At 34.1% G+C, this 18,431-nt stretch overlaps 1 protein-coding gene across 1 annotated transcript; it reads right to left on the reverse strand.

Moving 5' to 3' along the window:
* Positions 1-11,388: 11,388 nt before the first annotated feature.
* Positions 11,389-12,583, reverse strand: LOC149842427 (snakin-2-like). Its single transcript, XM_090001437.1, has 4 exons — positions 12,487-12,583; positions 12,304-12,348; positions 11,767-11,818; positions 11,389-11,570 (listed from the first exon to the last, which is right to left on the reverse strand). Exons 1-4 carry the CDS (start codon positions 12,535-12,537, stop codon positions 11,389-11,391), a joined length of 330 nt encoding a protein of 109 aa, XP_089857563.1. The 5' UTR covers positions 12,538-12,583.
* Between the last annotated feature and the right edge of the window lie 5,848 nt (positions 12,584-18,431).

Consider the following 18,431-nt stretch of genomic DNA (forward strand, 5'->3'; position numbering starts at 1 on the left):
GCTTTATTGTGTACACAGATGCATCGGGCACTGATCTAGGGTGCGTTCTGATGCAACACAAGAAAGTTATTGCTTACTTATCTTGTCAGCTGAAAGTTTATGAGATAAACTACCCTACTCATGACCTAGAATTGATAGCAGTGGTCTTTGCTTTGAAGATTTGGAGACATTATCTGTATGGTGAGAAATTTGAGAGTTACACAGACCATAAGAACCTCAGGTACCTATATGTACATAAAGAGTTGAACATGAGACAAAGGAGGTGGCTTGAGTTCATAAAGGATTATGAGTTCACAATCACTTACCATCCAGGGAAGGCGGACATTATAGCAGATGCTATTAGCTGCAAGGCAGAAAGAGTTTTAGCAAGCCTATAAAGTTTGACATAAGACCTTATTGAGTTGAGACCTTTTGAAGCTAGAGAAAATAAGATCGGTATTGTCAGTATGGTTGTAATAACATATATCATAGAGCATATTATGAAAAAGCAGAAGGATAATCCCAAGTTCACTCATATGGTAGCTGCATGCTAGGATGATGAGTCAGCTCTACACCTTTAGGAGGATGAAAGCATCTGATATGGGCAGAGGTTATGGTTACCTAGTGACCCTCAGATCAGGAAAGAAGTGCTTGGTGATGCACATAAGAACAAGTTTACCATACACCCTGGTAGTACTAAAATGTTTAAAGACTTACAAAGGAGTTACTGGTGGAGCAGAATGAAGTGAGACATAACAAAATATGTTTCAAAATACTTAACTTGTCAGCAGGTGAAGATAGAACATTAGAGGCCTAGAGGATTACTGCAACAGATAGACATCCCTCAGTGGAAATGGTAAGAAATCATGATAGATTATATAGTTGGTTTACCCAGAACCCGCAAGGGTAATGACACAATTTGGGTGATTGTGGATCGACTCACCAAGTTCACCTATTTTCTTCCGATCAATATCAACCAATCTTTGGAGAGTTTGGTGAACTTATATGTGCAAGAGATCGTGTGACTACATGGAGTACCTCTATCGATCATCTCTGATCGAGACCCATGTTTTATATCGAAGTTCTGAGGATAATTGTAGAAGGCTTTAGAGACTCAGTTGAATTTCAGTATGACCTTTCATCATAAGACAAATGGTCAGTCAAAGAGGACAATTCAGACTCTGAATGATATGCTTAGAGCATATACCTTACATTGGAACAGTGAGTGAGATAAGCATGTTGTGTTGGTAGAGTTAGCTTACAATAATAACTACCATGCGAGTATTGACATGGTACCCTACGAGGCCCTGTATGGATGACCATGCATATCACTAGTATATTAGGATGAGGTTGGTATACAAACTTAAGACACACTAGTGGTGATATAGCACTACACTAAACAGGTGCGCAAGATTCATGATAGACTACAGACAACTCAGAGTAGACAAAAGAGTTATGCGGATCGATAATGTCGAGAGTTCACATTTGAGGTTAAAGATTTCATTTTTGTACGAGTTTCTCCTACCAAGAGCGTGTTTAGATTTGGCAAGAAAGGGAAACTCAGTTCCAGATTCGTGGGACCGTTCAAGGTTCTGGAAAAGGTTGGCACAATGACATATAGAAAAGGTTACGACCCTAGTATGTAAAGATCCATGATGTATTTCATGTCGCAATGCTAATGAAGTATGTACCTGACCCGTCACACGTGATTCTGTATAAGGATATTGAGGTACGAGAAAATTTAACAACGGAGGAACACCTAGTTGAGATCATGGATAGTAAGGAAAAAGTACTGAGGTCAAAGACTGTTTCCTTAGTGAAGTTGCACTAGTAACACTACAGAATTGAGGAGTATACGTGGGAGCTTGAGACCAACATGAAGAAGAAATACCCTTACCTATTCAAGTAAGTACAAATTTCGTGAACGAATTTTTTTAAGGGGAATAGAATGTAACACCTGCGATTTTGATTTAGTTTAACTTTTAAATTCAAGCAAAATTTAGGTTAAAATTACGTTAAATTCAAGCAAAATTCAAGAGTTTAAGTTAAACTAGGATTGTAGTTAGATTCGTTATGAGCTGTAGATCTCATAGGAGATTCGATTCAACAATTTTGGATTTTGGTTGGCTAAAAAAAATATAATTTTTAAAATTGACCGACCTCTATTTTGGGTTTTCCAACTTTGATAAGGTTCTGAATTTGTTTGCTTAAAATTGACCAGGCTATGTTTTGACTCAAACCAGGTTCTAGGTGAGGCACAGGGGCTCACGCCCAACCCAATGGGGTGCCATGTGTGGTTATGGTGGCCCACAGGTGTTCAGGGGTAACTAAGGGTTTTTATGGATCTTGGATGAGTCATATTCAGATTCAAACCTAAGTTTTGGATCCAATGTTGGTTTAGATTTCATGTATGGATATGGATCTTTAATTTAAGTGTTGAATTTGAATTCTTATTTAGTTCCTTGATCCAACCCAACTGGATTTGGATGCATATCAGGATTTGCTGATCCAGATTCTCTATAATGTACCCAAGTGGGGTGCCACCTAGGTGAGACCCACTTTGTTTTTTGAGAGACCTCATGAAGATGATCTCTAATTAATAAATAAATAAATTAGTTAATTATAAAGGGTTCTAGAGAGGGTGAGATGTCCGCCCCCTAGCGGACCCCATGATAGTTATTTAGACAGAGTATTATTTCAGGACTCTTAAGAGTCCTTAAGTAGTTGGAAGTCTTTTAGAAATTGTTGTATAGAGTATAGAAGACTCTCAGAGTCCTATATATGGGATGTCCCACCTAGTGGTGCCCACCTAGAAGTTGGTTGAGATAGAATTCTATCTCATATGGGGATTAGGAGCGCCAATAGGAGGGGACACCCCCCCTTATTGTGTCTATTTAAGCCTTTTCTCTCCTAATTTCACTTCTATCTTCTTCTTCCATTTTATTCCTTCTTAGAGCTTTTCAAGCAGACATTGAAGCTACTCCAAGGTTTGAAGATGGGAGACAACAACTATAATTCATTTGAGAACCCGATTAACGTAGGTACATCAATCGTGTAGACATAAATCTATCCAAATGCATGAGATATGTGTAGGATCGATTTTCAGATCTGTACCAATGGGGATTAGACATAGAAACACCATTCTAATACTAGTTTTTAATTTAGAAAACTTGTTTTTGGTGGATCCATGTTACCACAGAATCAAAGAGAAAAATGGTTTTCAAAATGAAACTATTTTTTGTTTTCAATATAAAAATGATTTGGGAAAGTTTATTTTCTTATTATTTGTTAGTTCTTATTTGTTCAAGCATGATTAGATGTTAATATTAGACTATATTGATGAAATACAAGTTCTAAAAGTCTTGAAAATTTGATATGTGCTTGAATCCATGTTCTTGTATGAAAAATCATTTTTGAAGAAAGGTTTGGCAAAATGTTTTAGGGTTTTGATGTTTTATGATTAAGAAAGGTTAATCTGAGCATGCATGGTAGTTTAGTTCATGTTTAGCATGATTAATCAATATGTTATTACATAAATAAATCATGATTTGATGTTGTTTAAGGTTTCTTGTGATTCTTGAATAGATGAAATTTTATTTGAGATATTCTATAAAGGTAATGTGATTCTTGGATGATGGATGTTAATGTTTTAACAAAGTTTAACATAAATATGTTTAAAGATGTATTGTATGATGCTGTAAATATCTTTAGATCATTGAAAATCATGATTGAATGGAATAAAACATGATTCTTAATCTTGCTTCATGGATATTTCATGAGTTTGAAATCTTGGATAATCTATCTTTGTTTTTTGTTCTGACTAGTTAAAAAAAAATGATATCTTTGTAAAAAAAAGTCAATAAATAAAAAAAAACTACTTTAATGTTCTACACATCCGGAGCTTAAATTTAGAATCTTGTTTTGTTTTGTTTGAGTCAGTTTTGAGGCCAAAGCATCCATTACTATAGGGCAAAATTTTTCTGCCCTATCAGCATGATTGTTCCAATCAGAGATTATGAGAGGTATAAAAACCTAATCAAAACTGATCAAAATAGATTATGAAAAATATGGGTGAAAGCTAACATATATAAAAAGATCCTATGAAAAGTTTTTTGTCAAAAGATACTTCAATAAATCTGGAAAAATTCTCCAACCTGGGATGAATTTTTGTAGTTGACAGGATCTGTCTTATATATATATTTTTAATAGGGTTCAATCTTAGATTTTCATAATTTTATTATAATTGTTTTTGCAGTTCTGTTTCTTAGACTGTATTCTAGAGATGTTGGGGTAGTCTTAGTTAAATTTTGAAAGTGAAATTCGGTTCCTATGATTTTTGATGGGTTTTCCAAAATTGGGTTAATAGGGATCCAAACTGCACAATATGACATGTGTTGTGCCTAGATGTTTTCTACTTTGAGCAACCTGATTATTGATTTTTAGGTTAGAATTTGGACTGATAAGCATGTTAACTAAATGCATTTCGTGTTATTCTTGATTGATAATCATTCATATGACAAGTATGTTAATGAGCATTATGCATCATAAGGCATGATGAGTGGAAAATAATTGGTTACACATGTTGTTTTGCTTATTGAAGCATGATCATGATTGCATCTGTGTGTAGCCTTATGTATGCATGTGGGGCATATGATATGGTATATACATGATGATAAATATGTGTGATATGAGCATGAATGTGACTCATGAGTGATTCTGGGTTCGATGGAACCTATAGGTGGCTGTGGAGCATAAAAAAGAAGATTGAATATTCATGCACATAATCATATAATTGCCTGAAGGAGGCCATGCTCAAGGTCACCCAATGATGGGATATTAACTGTGAGCTGGTTGAATGAGTTAGAACAACCTTGTGTAATGTGATCTCCTCATGTGGAGATTGGGCTTGTGAGCCTGAGTGTGTGTGTTGAGAGTACATGAAATTAATTGATAAACTTAATAATTAAATAACGCCCATGACATATTCAAACTTAAGACCACTTTAGAGAGAGATGTGGTACACACGACCGGTTGGCCATTGTTGCTTTTGAAGAGTGCGGTATCTCCGTTGGTCCTCAGTCTCTAGTCCTAGAGGGCCGGAGTACCTCGTGTCCTAGGTGGTAAATCCCGAATCTCTATAGAGTAGGAATTAATTTCATATGGACCACTAGGAGGTTCTCTCAATCGAGGATTACTCCAGTAGAAACTCTGTGAGAGTTTATAATTTTTTTTAATTAATGAGGCTAATAAAATACATGTCATAACATAAACCTCATTGGATTGGTTGAATCAAAGTTAGGAACCTAAGAGTATACCTTCAGGACAGGAAAAGAGAAACAAAATATTAAGAATGGAATAATTGCATTATTTTAGTTTATGCATGAATTGTTATTACTTTGGCATAATGCATTATAGCATATTTGTTCTGAAAATCTGAATGCAAGCATAATTGATTGTGTAATTAGAAATCATATTTATTCTGATATGTTGTGTTGCATGATTTAGTCGCTTATCTGAAAATGTGTCACTGCTTATCTTTTGTGATTGGTTTATATCTGTGTTAATGCATTTTGGTGTAACCTACTAAGGTTATTGATTAATGCCTCTACTTTAATATTTTTCAGATAATGATTAGGCTGGTGTGATGGTGGATTGCTCGGCGGTGTCAGAGGGATCATCATCTTTCTTCTTTCCTGAAGAATCCAGCTTCTTTTTTGGATATTTTTGATTAAGCTTGATTTTGATATGATGTGTAAGCTTTGATTTTAATTAAGGGTTGAATTGAGTCAATTCTTTTAATTAAGTGTTTGAAGCCCGTGTATGTGTGTGTTTGCATTGTTGTAACCCGCCTAAGGATGTATTGAGCTTCACTGATGTGATTTCGTTGTGTTTAAAAAAAAATTTAAATTTTTTGATACAAAAATTGGGGTGTTGCATTCTCAAACAAACAAATAGGGACATAAAATCTATATTTATCATCTTGAAAAATGTAATTCCTTTTTAGTTTTGTCAATTATATAGATGACACTCACTTATGATACCATTTTGTGTTATCATCAAGATTGAAAAAATATGTCCAGCACTGCCAATTCAATAATGAAAATATGACAAATCTGGCCAATTGATTTTTTTCTTGACGCTTTTATGTTTATCACTTAAAAAATTAAGTGGCATAGTAAAATTACTTGTCTTGGTTATGGTTTGATTTTGTAAGGGTGAAATGGGATCAGTAGGGGTTGCTTTTAGGTCAAGGCCTAGTTTGGTCTTGTTGTGAGTATCTTGAGAGTCTATAATCCAAGATTTGGAGGGTATCAAGCTAACATGTAATATGAGTTGCACTAAAACTTTAAGACCCAAACTCCATGGATCATGGTAGATATAATTATTTGAATTTGACCAAATTTATGAATTTGAACTAGGTTGGCCTTAATGGAATAAAAACCACTTCCAAATTAAGAACTTGGTTCTAGTTTCAACAAATGGGTCCCAAATACCAATTCATGAGTTTTGAGCTTCTTCCAAACTTTAAACACTCCAATTAACATAAAAAGACCAATACTTTAATAAAAAAATCAACATGCTTAAGATCTTGAGAACTCTAATATAGTTTTCTATACTCCAAGTGATTTAATTAAGAATTGACCCAATATACACTCTAACTTCAAACAACTCTAGAACCAACTTCAAACATCATAAAACTAAACTTCAACACATTTCTAACCTAAAATTGATTTTCCAAGAGAAGTATGCAATTCTTTAAAAAACTACCTCACTTAGAACTCCAACATGAAAAAGTCCATGCATCACATGAGTTCAAGCTTGGATGAGTTCTCAACCACACCCACAACTTTTAGAATTACTAAAATTTGAAAAAAACTACTTCAAGTGATTGAGAAACTACTTAACTTCAAACTCAAACTGAATGTATATAAAAGTTTGTCAAAATTTTTGGAGCTCAACATGTATCGAGATCTATACATGGAATTCTACAAGAATCACCCTCACGATCTAAAATCTTCAACCCAAGATGAGTTTATGAAGCAACTCACTTATTCTCAATACTTTCGCAGATGTTTTACACATGAATTAAGGTATATATCAACTTCTCTACATGTTCTTGAAGGATTGAATCTTCAAGATCCGGCCAGGTGAGTTTCTTCTTGCAAGTAGAGCTCCTCTATCGATTATGTTGATGGTCAATGCTTGAGAATTCAATAACTGGATCATTGTCGCTCTGATATCAAATGTTTCAATCACTTCTAAAATGCTTGAAGTTATAGGATTTAATGATAATTGGAAGACAATTAGAGTTAGAAAAGGTTGAGGCTAGAGAGGAGAGTGGGCTAGTCTAATAGAAAGATTAGGCTAGAGGAGGTAAGTTGGTTTTGGGGTAGTTGGGTGAGAGGTTTTGGTTGTTTGGAGATGGTTAGGAAAAAGAGTATGTAACAAACTGAATCTAACCCGACCGAATATTGATTATTTAAATTCATATTCGAATAAAAAAAACAATAGTGAATTTGACTTTTGGATGTAATTGATTCAAATATCTATCAAATATGGATATGGATTTGATTTGTCAATAAAACCTTAAATTGAATCTCACTCCAAATATTAATTAAAGCCTATTTGGCTTACCCAATCTAACTCTAATTTTTAATCATATTTAATTTGGCTTACCAATCTTACTAATCAGAATCTGATTTGGGTTGGATACTATATAACATTTGATCCATTGGCATCCCTATTGGCAAACTTATTGTTTGCAAGCCAAACAATTTGATTATTTATTTTAAACTACTAAAATATACATAAAATGGTTGATTAATTTGATGAGCCTTCACAAGCTAAGCCGAGTATGTTAAATGCTCAACAACTATGGATCAAGACCAAGATCTAGAACACAATGACTGAACCATGAACATGAAACCAAAAACCGAATTAAGTGTCTTGCCCCAAAGGAGAGTTGGCGTAGTGGGATGGAACCTAGGTTGTTATGCAAGTGGTCTAGGTTCAAATCTCATGGGTGTCACCCCTTGTGCAAGCCGAAGCATGGTGACTCCATGGGGTCAAGGGGTAAGCCCAACGAGTTTTATGCTACTAGGACAACGATCGTAAGTATGGTAGGCAAAGCCAACATGATTAGGTCTCTAATCAAATTTAAATTGAATTGCAACTTAGAACTTTGAATCAAAACTTGTATTAAATTAAGATTCATTAGTTTAAATTTGAATTTGAAGCATACTAAAAAACAAAAATTCAAAATGAAGTTTCTCTTAAAATTTAAAATTGACATTTAGCTTTAATTTTAATTTCAAAATATAGATTCAATTTCAATTCCATATTCAAAACTCAAATTCAATTTTAAAGTCAAACTTAAAATTGAAACTCAGGTTTTGATGTTAATAAAAATTGAAATTCAAATATAAATATAAATATAAATATAAATATAAATTTGAATTAGAAATTCTGATTAAAAAATAAATTAAAATCTCAAATCTAGAGTCGAATTCAATATGCAAACTCTAATTAAATTCAAATTTTGTTTCAAAGTGAAATTTAAAATGAAAATCAATGTTAAATCGTGAATTCAACCTTGGATTTGAATTGAAATTCTTGTTGAAACTTAAATTCAAACATTATCCAATCTTAGTTCAAGCTTAAAGTTAATTCAAATACTATCCCAAATTTGAGATTCAAATTCAATTTTGATCTCAAACTTAATAATGAGAATTCAAGTTTTATATGAATTAAATTTGAAATTAAAAATTGATGATAATGAAAAGTGAAATTTTAATTAAACTCAAGTTTCACATTTGAATTAAAGTCAAATTTCATATTTAAACTTTATGTCAAAAATTAATTTTCAAATATAAGTATGAATTTGTAATAAAAACTGAAATTCAAATCAAAATTGAAATACAATTTCAAATTATGAATTAAAACTTGTATTAAATTAAGATTCAAAAGTTTAAATTTTAATTTAAAATTGAAAATAAAATAATGAACAAAAAATCAAATTTAGGTTTGAAATGGAAATTGAGAATTCAAAGAAAAATTCAAAATTGAGTTTTGATTTAAAATTTGAAATTAAAACTTAGCTTCAATTTTTATTTCAAAATATAAATTCAATTTCGAGCCCAAGCTCAAATTTCAATTTAAATTTGAAAGTGAAACTTGAAATTGAAATTCAAGTTTTGATGTTAATTAAAATTAAAATTTGAATTCGAGATAAAATGTTGATTCGAGTGTTGCTCTATCGAAAGATGGCCAATCCACCCAACACTTCCTCTCAATTCAATATTGTTACTGCTCATCCAACAACTGAGTACGACAACCTCTACTCTGACTCTACATAAAACCCCAAAGCATGGCAATGAATATAGAGTACCAAGTGACCAACATAATCGGTTGAGATTTTCTGTAGTTGAATTTCAAAGATAAATTTCAATTTGCATACTCATTCAAATTCAATTTCAAAGATCAAATTAAAATTAAAATATGTCTTCAATATTAAAAATTAAATAAGAATTTCAACTTCAATTTTGAAGTTGAAATAGAATTTTAGATTCAAAATTGAATTACTAACTCAAATCTAGGGTTGAATTCAAGATTAAAAAAACAATTTTTAATTTGCATACTCGAATTCAAATTTAACTTAAAAGCCTAAATTTAAAGTAAAATGTAACTTGGATATTTCAAATTCAAGTTTGAAATTAAAATTGAATTAAAATTTTAGATTCGAAACTAAATTGAAAATTGAAATCTACAATTGAATTTAACATGCAAACTCAAATTGAAAATCAATTTTCAAATTTAAGTATGAATCTATAACAAATTCAAATTGAAATGCAACTTTAAACTTTGAATTATAACTTGTACTAAATTAAGATTAGTTAGTTCAATTTTTAATTCAAAGATGAAAATAGAATAAAAAAACATAAATTAAAATTTATGTTTGAATCATAAATTGAAAATTCAAAATGAAGTTTTCGTTGAAATTTGAATTTGACATTTAACTTCAATTTTGATTTCAAAATATATAATCAATTTCAATTTCATGTTCAAAATTCAAATTCAATTTTGAAGTCAAATTTAAAATTGATGGCACTCACTTCTGATACAATTTCGTGTTATTGTAGAGACTAAATAAATATGTCAAACATAGCCAATTCATTACTCAAAATATGACAAATCTGGCCAATTAATTTTTCTTGATGCTTTTATCTTTTATCACCTAAAAAATTGAGTGCCATAGTCAAATTACTTGTCTAATTAAGTTATCACCTGAAAAATTCAGCCACCATGTAAGTTGTGGCTTGAAAAATTCAGGTGCAATGATTTCTAACAAACAAAAGAGTAAAATTATCAAGAAAACATCAGATTGACCATGTTTTTTATATTGTCTAGTTTGTGACTAATTATGGTGTTATGCTAAAAATTAGTGCCATCTACATCATTGTCCATTTTAGTTTATTGTACTAGTATCCTTTGAAAATTGAAAAATACTCTTACATCGTGATAAAAAAAAAGGTAAACCGTTTGAACTCTTAACTTGAAGGTCATTATCATACTTTGACTTATGATTTAATTTGTGTTGAAAGGAAAATAATAAAATGTGTGCCCTTGTTTGGCAGTTTCCATGAAAACATATGCAACATTTGAAATTTAAAAAAAAATAGCCTATTTTTTGAAATTAGGGGCAAAAGATTGGGCCCTAGAGGAATATTTTGTTAAAAATACTTAAATTTGAGGAACATAGTATTCCTCAAACTTTAACCTATATATATATATATATATATATATATATATATATATATATATATATATATATATATATATATATATATATATTCCATGCACCATTCGTTAAACAAATAAATTCTGTTACACCAAGAGCACAGCCTCTTCACAGGTCTTTTTTCCCTTTATTTTCAATTATTTTTCTTTACAAGCACAATTCTCTCTCTCTCTCTCTCTCTCTCTCTCTCTCTCTCTCTCTCTCACACACACACACACACACACACACACACAACGACGTAGATGCAAAGAGATATGTACATCACACCTGACAGGAAAGCGCATTACAAGGTCAAACTTACATACACACAACGACGTAGATGCAAACAGATATGTACATCACACCTGATAGGAAAGCGCATTACAAGGTCAAACTTCTGAGGGAGAAACAACCAAAGTCTGACAAACCCTTTGTCAAGAAAAGGAAACCCTAGCTATCTGTTCAAGATTCGACTCAATTGACAACAGCATGATTTGATAAGCATGCCACGCAACGGAGTAAAAAAACACATCAAACTGGTGGCGCCTAGCCCTTGACCAAGAACCAAGTGTTAATTTGGCAGTTCCTCACTCAACCTAGCTACCTAACTAGCAAGGATATGGTTTAAAAAGTTAAGGGCACTTGAGCTTACCACCATGGGTGGTCATGGTGGCATAGCAGGGGCAGACTTCAGTGTTGCCAGAGGTCCCAGGAGGCACGCAGTTGCACCGAGCACAGCACGTCCCACACGCCCTCAGGCATATCTTTTGCCTTGAAGTCTTGCTACATCTGTATGCACAAGCTGCACCACACTCTGCAACACACACCAACCAATTAATAATAATAATAATAGGGTTTTACCACACAGAAGGAGGGCCCATTAAAGTCCTCGTTGAGGATTTTCTCATCGTCAAAAAAGAGAAGTTTTTCATTCATAAAATAAAAAATATAACCCTAGCTAGTGGTGTACATGATAGTAATCTAAAACCTGATCTTGATTGCACACATACCTATCTTGTCGCCAAGCAATCGAATATGGCTCCCATGATGATCAGTATTCATCTAAACAATGATGGCAAAGTGTCAACAATATGGCGTTACAGAAGAAAAAGGGGGTAAGAACACACACATGCTGTTTTTTTTTAAAATTTATTACACAGGAAAACCGTCATCGGGTCAGGAGACCGGAGACCTGCTGCAGTGGAAAGTCCTACGATATGGTCGCCAGACCCAACAGCGTAAAACCCCAAGACTGCCTCTCTTGCCACCAGGAAGCCTGCTGCTTCAACCTTGCAACAAGGGATGCACACCTCGAGTATCAAACTCTGAGCATCTTTCCTCTTCACCGGCGTACGAGTCCGTCGGTATAGTGATTTTTTTTACCGGTGGATTCCCTAAGAGCCAGTATAAACAAATTTTCTTGTTGTGTAATCAGGTGCGCAGAGCCCTTGTGGGCACGCACGCTGAACTTCTTAAAATTTAGAGCTGATATATATATATATATATATATATATATATATCGAGAGAGAGAGAGAGAGAGAGAGTACTTCGGATTCCTCATGGCCTGAGCAAGCTGACTGAGACTGAATGATCTGAAATTAATATTATTGTAAATATAGCAGAGTTAACACTTCCATTCCAGGTATGGGAAACTTGCACTAGAAAGAAAGACATATAGATTTAAAAAGAACAAAAAAATAGCTAAGAATTCAGCTTATTAAGTAGATTACCATAGCCAACATGAGCAAGAGGAGCAACCCCAAATTTGAATATCTCCTCATGGTTTGCTTATTTAGTACTTCTCAAGCAAAGATAGAAACAAGATGCAGCAATGAGAGGTGAGCGTGTCCAATTTATATAGTGAGAAAAAAAGAGTCAGGTAATGCTAAGTAAGTAGAGATGAGGAAGCTTCACGTATACTTCCTTTTGGCAAAAGCCAGCTATCCCCAGCCTGGCTAAGAAAGAGTCCAGATCAGGTGTAATCACATGGCACAAAATTTGTGCATTAAGCACTTGATCACCCTCCATCAGGCCTTGAGCCCCACAATTGATAGCCTGTCCTCAAGATGGAGGGTGATCAGGTGCGTAAGGCATAAATATTTGTGCAATCATATTGCACCTAATGTTTTTCACACAAAGAAGTGCCACTGGAGGACGCAAAGCTTTGTTAAAAGGTGGGCGTGAAAATAAGTGGTTCTGTACCGGATTAAGTTAACCTACTCCAACCTTAGGTATGGGCCAATGAACCCCCTAAACAAAACTCCCACTTGATTTTAATTAAGTGTATTAAGATTCTTGGGTGGCCAATCTACCCTTGAGATGTTGCGATTTTTCATTTCTTTTATTTTTTGGGATATATAGTCGGAGAAAAGTGTTACTCTCACTCGAAAGCAAATATTGGTGAAAAAACCCTAGCCTCCATTGCATAGTACACCTAGCTTTGTCCCTGCAGCAAGGGACATGCACCTATGGTTTCGAACTTGTGACGTCCATGGTGACAAATATATCGCAAGATTTACGAAAAATCTCACGAAAAAAATGAGAGAAAAACTTTAAAGGTTTAAAAAGGCTAAATCTCGTGATATTTAGAAAATCTCATGAGATTTTTATTTTGTGACAAAATATCGCGAGATGTAGTAAATCTCGCAATATATCGTCATTTTTTGGATCACTTTTCATGTTTTTTTGGGTTTTCCACGTTTCTTTCAGGCAAAAAGCCAAAAAAAGAGTATTACTCATTTTGCTTTACCGAAACCTACCAACTTAGGTACTTACCCAGTTGTCCTACCGAGCTTCTCTCCTTTCCATTTGCCGGCATGAAGGAGTTTCGGCGAGCAGCGAGCGGCGATCTGCGACCATACCGATGCATCTCTATCTGTCTTCCCTGACTCAGTCATCGGTTCGGCGACCAGTGACTCACCGGTGGTGAGTCAATCAGTCAATGAAGGAGGGTTTACAGAGAGAGGGGTTTCAACCATAGTAAGCCCATTTTTTTGTTTGCCGCAGACTGCAAAAGGGGTTTTTACAGAGAGGGGTTTCGGCCACCAGCATGAACGATTCCGGGGTTCCGGTGATGCATTTAGCAACTTTTCCGGTAATTAGAATATGCACAATATAAATTGTGTTTGATATTTGTATGTTCGATGTGTGACTCATTTGATGTTTGTATGTTCTGCTGCCGTAGGCTCGTTTGATGTTTGTTTGCTTGAATAATCAGGCTTACGATGATTTAAAAAAAATAAAAAAATAAAAACACAGAAGATGTGTATGTTCTGCTTCTCATGTTTTGTGCGTATAATCAGGCTTACGATGAAGATGTGTATGCTTTGGTGTCTGACTGTGAAAATGCTTGTATAATCAGGCTTACGATGAATTAAAAAAAAACAGAGAAAACGTGTATGTTCTCCTTCCTATGTTCTGTTTGTATAATCAAGCTTACGATAAATATGTGTATGCCTTGGTGTCTGACTGTGAAAATGCTTGTATAATCAGGCTTACGATGAAGGACAATGTAATTCGTTGGTGTCTGACTGTGAAAACGTTGTTACTGAAAATGATATCTAGGTGTAGTTTGGACATTGGAATCCTATTCTTTCAGGTGTTTCCAATGGTACAACAACATGTAATTTTTTTGGTGGTTGTGCTGAATGCCTTCTTCATTTCCATTTCTATGTCGGACAATTATGGTAAAAAATGATAAGTATCACCTGAATTCTTTTGAATGATAAGTATCTATGAGCTTCCCTTGTTGAGAAAAACCCATTTTTATTTGGTGTTAAATGTGAACCTTATTTGTTTGTGATAAAACTTTGAATCATATTCATTCCTTAAAATAGATTTGTTTAGTGGCATTGAAAATAGATTTTATATTTTTTCATGTAAAATTAAATTAATTTATTTTTATTTGAAAATTTTAATTTATTTTAGATTTTTGAGAATTTATTTGATTTTTTAATATTTTCTTGAGATTTTGCTGAAAAAACTATAGAAATATTCAAAAAGTTGAAAATCTCCCAAGAAAATCACTGCCGAGAAATTGCCGTTTTAAACTTTTGTCACTATAGTGATGTTCGTGAGTCACCCCTATTCGATGTGTGGAGTTGTTATACACACTTCTTAATTTGTAACATTGTTGTGAAACTTGGTATAGAGATTTTCGTGACAAGGAAAAATCTCATGATAAATTAAAAATATTTGTTTTACAAAAGATATTAAAAATTATTCATATATTTAATGTTAACAAATCACACACACACACACATATAGGGAAGGGAGACCATCCAACCAAAGGAAGGTCCAAAATCTACAACCAATAATAATTGACGGCGTTGCTTCTCTAACGATCGATTTTTTCATCGATCAGACTTTACATATTGGACTTTTATCATTCATTTAGTGAGCTACATGTTTTGGATTATGAATTTTCAGTGTTTAGATGCATTTTTAAAAGTACTAAAAACCAACTGCCCACAATACGTTGTATTGTAAAATTTTAAATGAATTGTGAGCTATCAATTTCTTACATTTTAAAAAACATGCCTATATGTCGTAAAGTCTTCGTGTAAAGCATATTTTTTACTAAATATATTATAAAGGGCAAATATATGAAGTCCGATCAATGAGATGCTTAAGAATTAGAGAAGAAGAGTCATTCGATCGTTGTTGGTTGTAGATTTTTTACCTTTCTTTGGTTGGACGGTTATGCAAAGTTGCGCAGCTGAAGTATTGTTGACCGAGCACAGAAGCAAGATGCTGGCAGGGTGGTATGGGTCATCTTGTCAATGATAAGCAGAAGTGCAAGGTTGTTGTTTAGTTGGCTAAGAGAATGTAGATAAGCTAAAGATTTCTACATGTTGTGCATTATATATATATATATATATATATATATATATATATATATATATATATATATATATAGTCGCTGCAATATATTAACTGAAAAATATATTTTTTGCTCAAAACTCAAAATAGTCGTCCGATCAACTCAGATCAGGCGACTGTCCAAAATCCAGGCTGGACTTATTTTTTGTGTGTTCTCATCTCATCGTACATTCGTATCCACCAGAACCAATGCAATACCTCTCTCTCTTTCTCTCTGTGTGTGTGTTGAGATACAAGGCCTCTCCTCTCTCACCGGAGATCTACGATGTTGGAGATCCCTCCCCCAGCTTGCTGGAGAGCTACGATCCTCTCTCTCTCTCTCTACTGTTGTAGACTTGCTCCATCTCCCACCTTATCACCGAAGATCACCTAATCTACCGCCATCCACTGTAGAAGGATGACAATGGAAATCTGTTATGCCCCTGAGCTGGTTTCATCTGCTCTATCTTTCTTTTGATTTTGTGAGTGAATCTCTCTTTTCTTCATTTGTATTGGTGAATTTTGATTTTGTCATTTTGATGGTGATCTTTCATTTGCATGCCAGAGTTTCATCACCAGGGCATGATTCTTGTTTTTTCTTCGTTGAATGCGATGCTCATCTCCATCCATTGTGAGTAGACCAATCGCTGAATGTTATCAATTCTCCCAATAAGTGATGCTGTTGTTTTTTCCTTGCCCATTTTGATATATTTTTTTGTAGTTTTGTCTCGCCATGTGTGAGGATTGGATATAGATTTATGTAGTTTTGAGTATTCATTTGCGAAGGAGCTACTCATGTTTGATATGGAGTTGAGTTGAGTATTCATATGACTAGCTTCGATGGCTTGTATGAAGATGTGAAGATGCATGTGGAGCAAAGTAATCAGCTCGACGTCCATGAAACATGAGCATTCTCTTGAAGGGTATCATGTTGCATGACATCACCATCTAGCAGCCTTCATCTCGAGCTCCATAAGATGGAAACAAACAGAAATATCCCCCTTCTAGCTATTAAATTTGCCATGTAGTTACCAATTTGCTATGCAAAGGAAGCATCTAATGCTTTATTTGTGATGGGCCATTGTCGAATTGTCTAATGTCATGATCATTGGCTATAGTTCCAAAGGGACCATATTTGGATTGTATCAATCACATATGATAGTATTGCCCAATATGTTGCCATGCCATCATGTACTCACCATTCATTCGCAAACTGCTCTATGCAGGAATAGTCCATGTTTCCTAGCAAACTTTTGATAAGAAAATATGTATGTCTTGCAGTTAGATCAGAAAGTATGTAAAGTCTGTTACAGATTCATGTTCAAAACTACCTTCATCTTGTTGATAAATTGTGGTCATACATAAGTTAAGAAGTCAGTTGAAGTTCATGGGTAGATGCTTTCCTAATACATATGGATCACCTGGTTGATGAGCTGAAACACCACAAATCTTTTGTTCATTCAATGACATTAATGGTCCTTTTCCATCAAATATGACTGCAGAGGCCACCTATGCTGACCTCACCGGTTAGGAGTGACATACAAGGCATATTGAGCGAAATATGCTCATTTTCTTCAAGAGAAGACTTAAATATAAGCCATCATTCCAACTTTTATGGACATCTTTGCTCACTCTTATGATTTTTGCAATCTAGTTGCCAAACCTCATATAGGTTAATCTCCATTATTCACTGCTATACTTTTTCGCATGTCTCATTATTTATATCAATGTGTTGTCTATTCATGCTCATTCAAGATTGCGTGGTGCTACTAAAGGTCTGGTTATAGAGCGCCTCTTTTCATTATTAGGTAAAAAGGCTACCGTTGCCAAATTTTATTCTCTGCATTGGAGATGATACATCTGACAAGAATACGCTTGAGGTGATCACAAGTACTACTATATCAGAGCTAGCATCAAGGAATTCCAGTTCTCAACTTTCCTTTGAAAGCCTTTGATGAGGACACCTTGTCTATCATGGAAACTCAATCTGTGTACAAGAAATTGGAAAAAACAAATTGTGTTGCTGCACACCTCGGTGCTCAAGTGTTCCATAGCCTGATGTTGAAGTGGTTGGCTACTAGTTTGGAGTTTTTAAGAACATAGCATGGAGTAGAAAAAGCGAAATTTTGCATTCACTCATTGCATGTCGATTTTGTTTTTCGTGGATGGTATTGTAATGGACTATGTTGTTCTTTGTTAATGTAAGTTGTTCCTTGTTAATACGAAAAATGCACCATGTTGTTAATGTCATTCCATTTGTTTTGTGTAGTTGTGGGTCTTCAGGGTCTTTCCTTTAGGATATGATGAGCAACACATTTTTTTTGAGCAACACATTTTAAGCTATTTCTTGCTCATGTGTTTTTTTTTTGTGTGTAAAAAGATGCATCTAGATAATAACAAACATTGTTCTACTTTATTTGATCGGGTAATCATGCCGGTTCAATAGCCCAATGAGGAGTGAGCTTGATTCGATACACATATGGTTGGGTTTAGCATGGTTATAGATGTTGGAGATATTTTTGTGAACTTTGACTGATTGATTATGAAATTCTTGAAAACCTATATAAACTTCGATTGTTAAGAGGTGGTTCGAAAATCATTCAAAGGCGTCTAACCAATGAACACAACTGGGCTCATCTTGAACCATGAAAGCCAATTTGTGGCTTTGTGCACATACGACTTCAAAAGTTTGTAACAAGTTTAGAGAACCCTAAGTCCTTGAATTATCTTGGTAATTCACACGCCTTGTAACTTCGAAAATATATGATTGAGTGCCAAAATAGAAGAGAAAATAAATATTCCAGTAAAATGATTA

This window comes from Nuphar pumila, chromosome 3, assembly GCF_984573655.1.
Source record: "Nuphar pumila chromosome 3, dmNupPumi1.hap1.1, whole genome shotgun sequence".
In the NCBI taxonomy this organism is placed as follows: domain Eukaryota; kingdom Viridiplantae; phylum Streptophyta; class Magnoliopsida; order Nymphaeales; family Nymphaeaceae; genus Nuphar; species Nuphar pumila.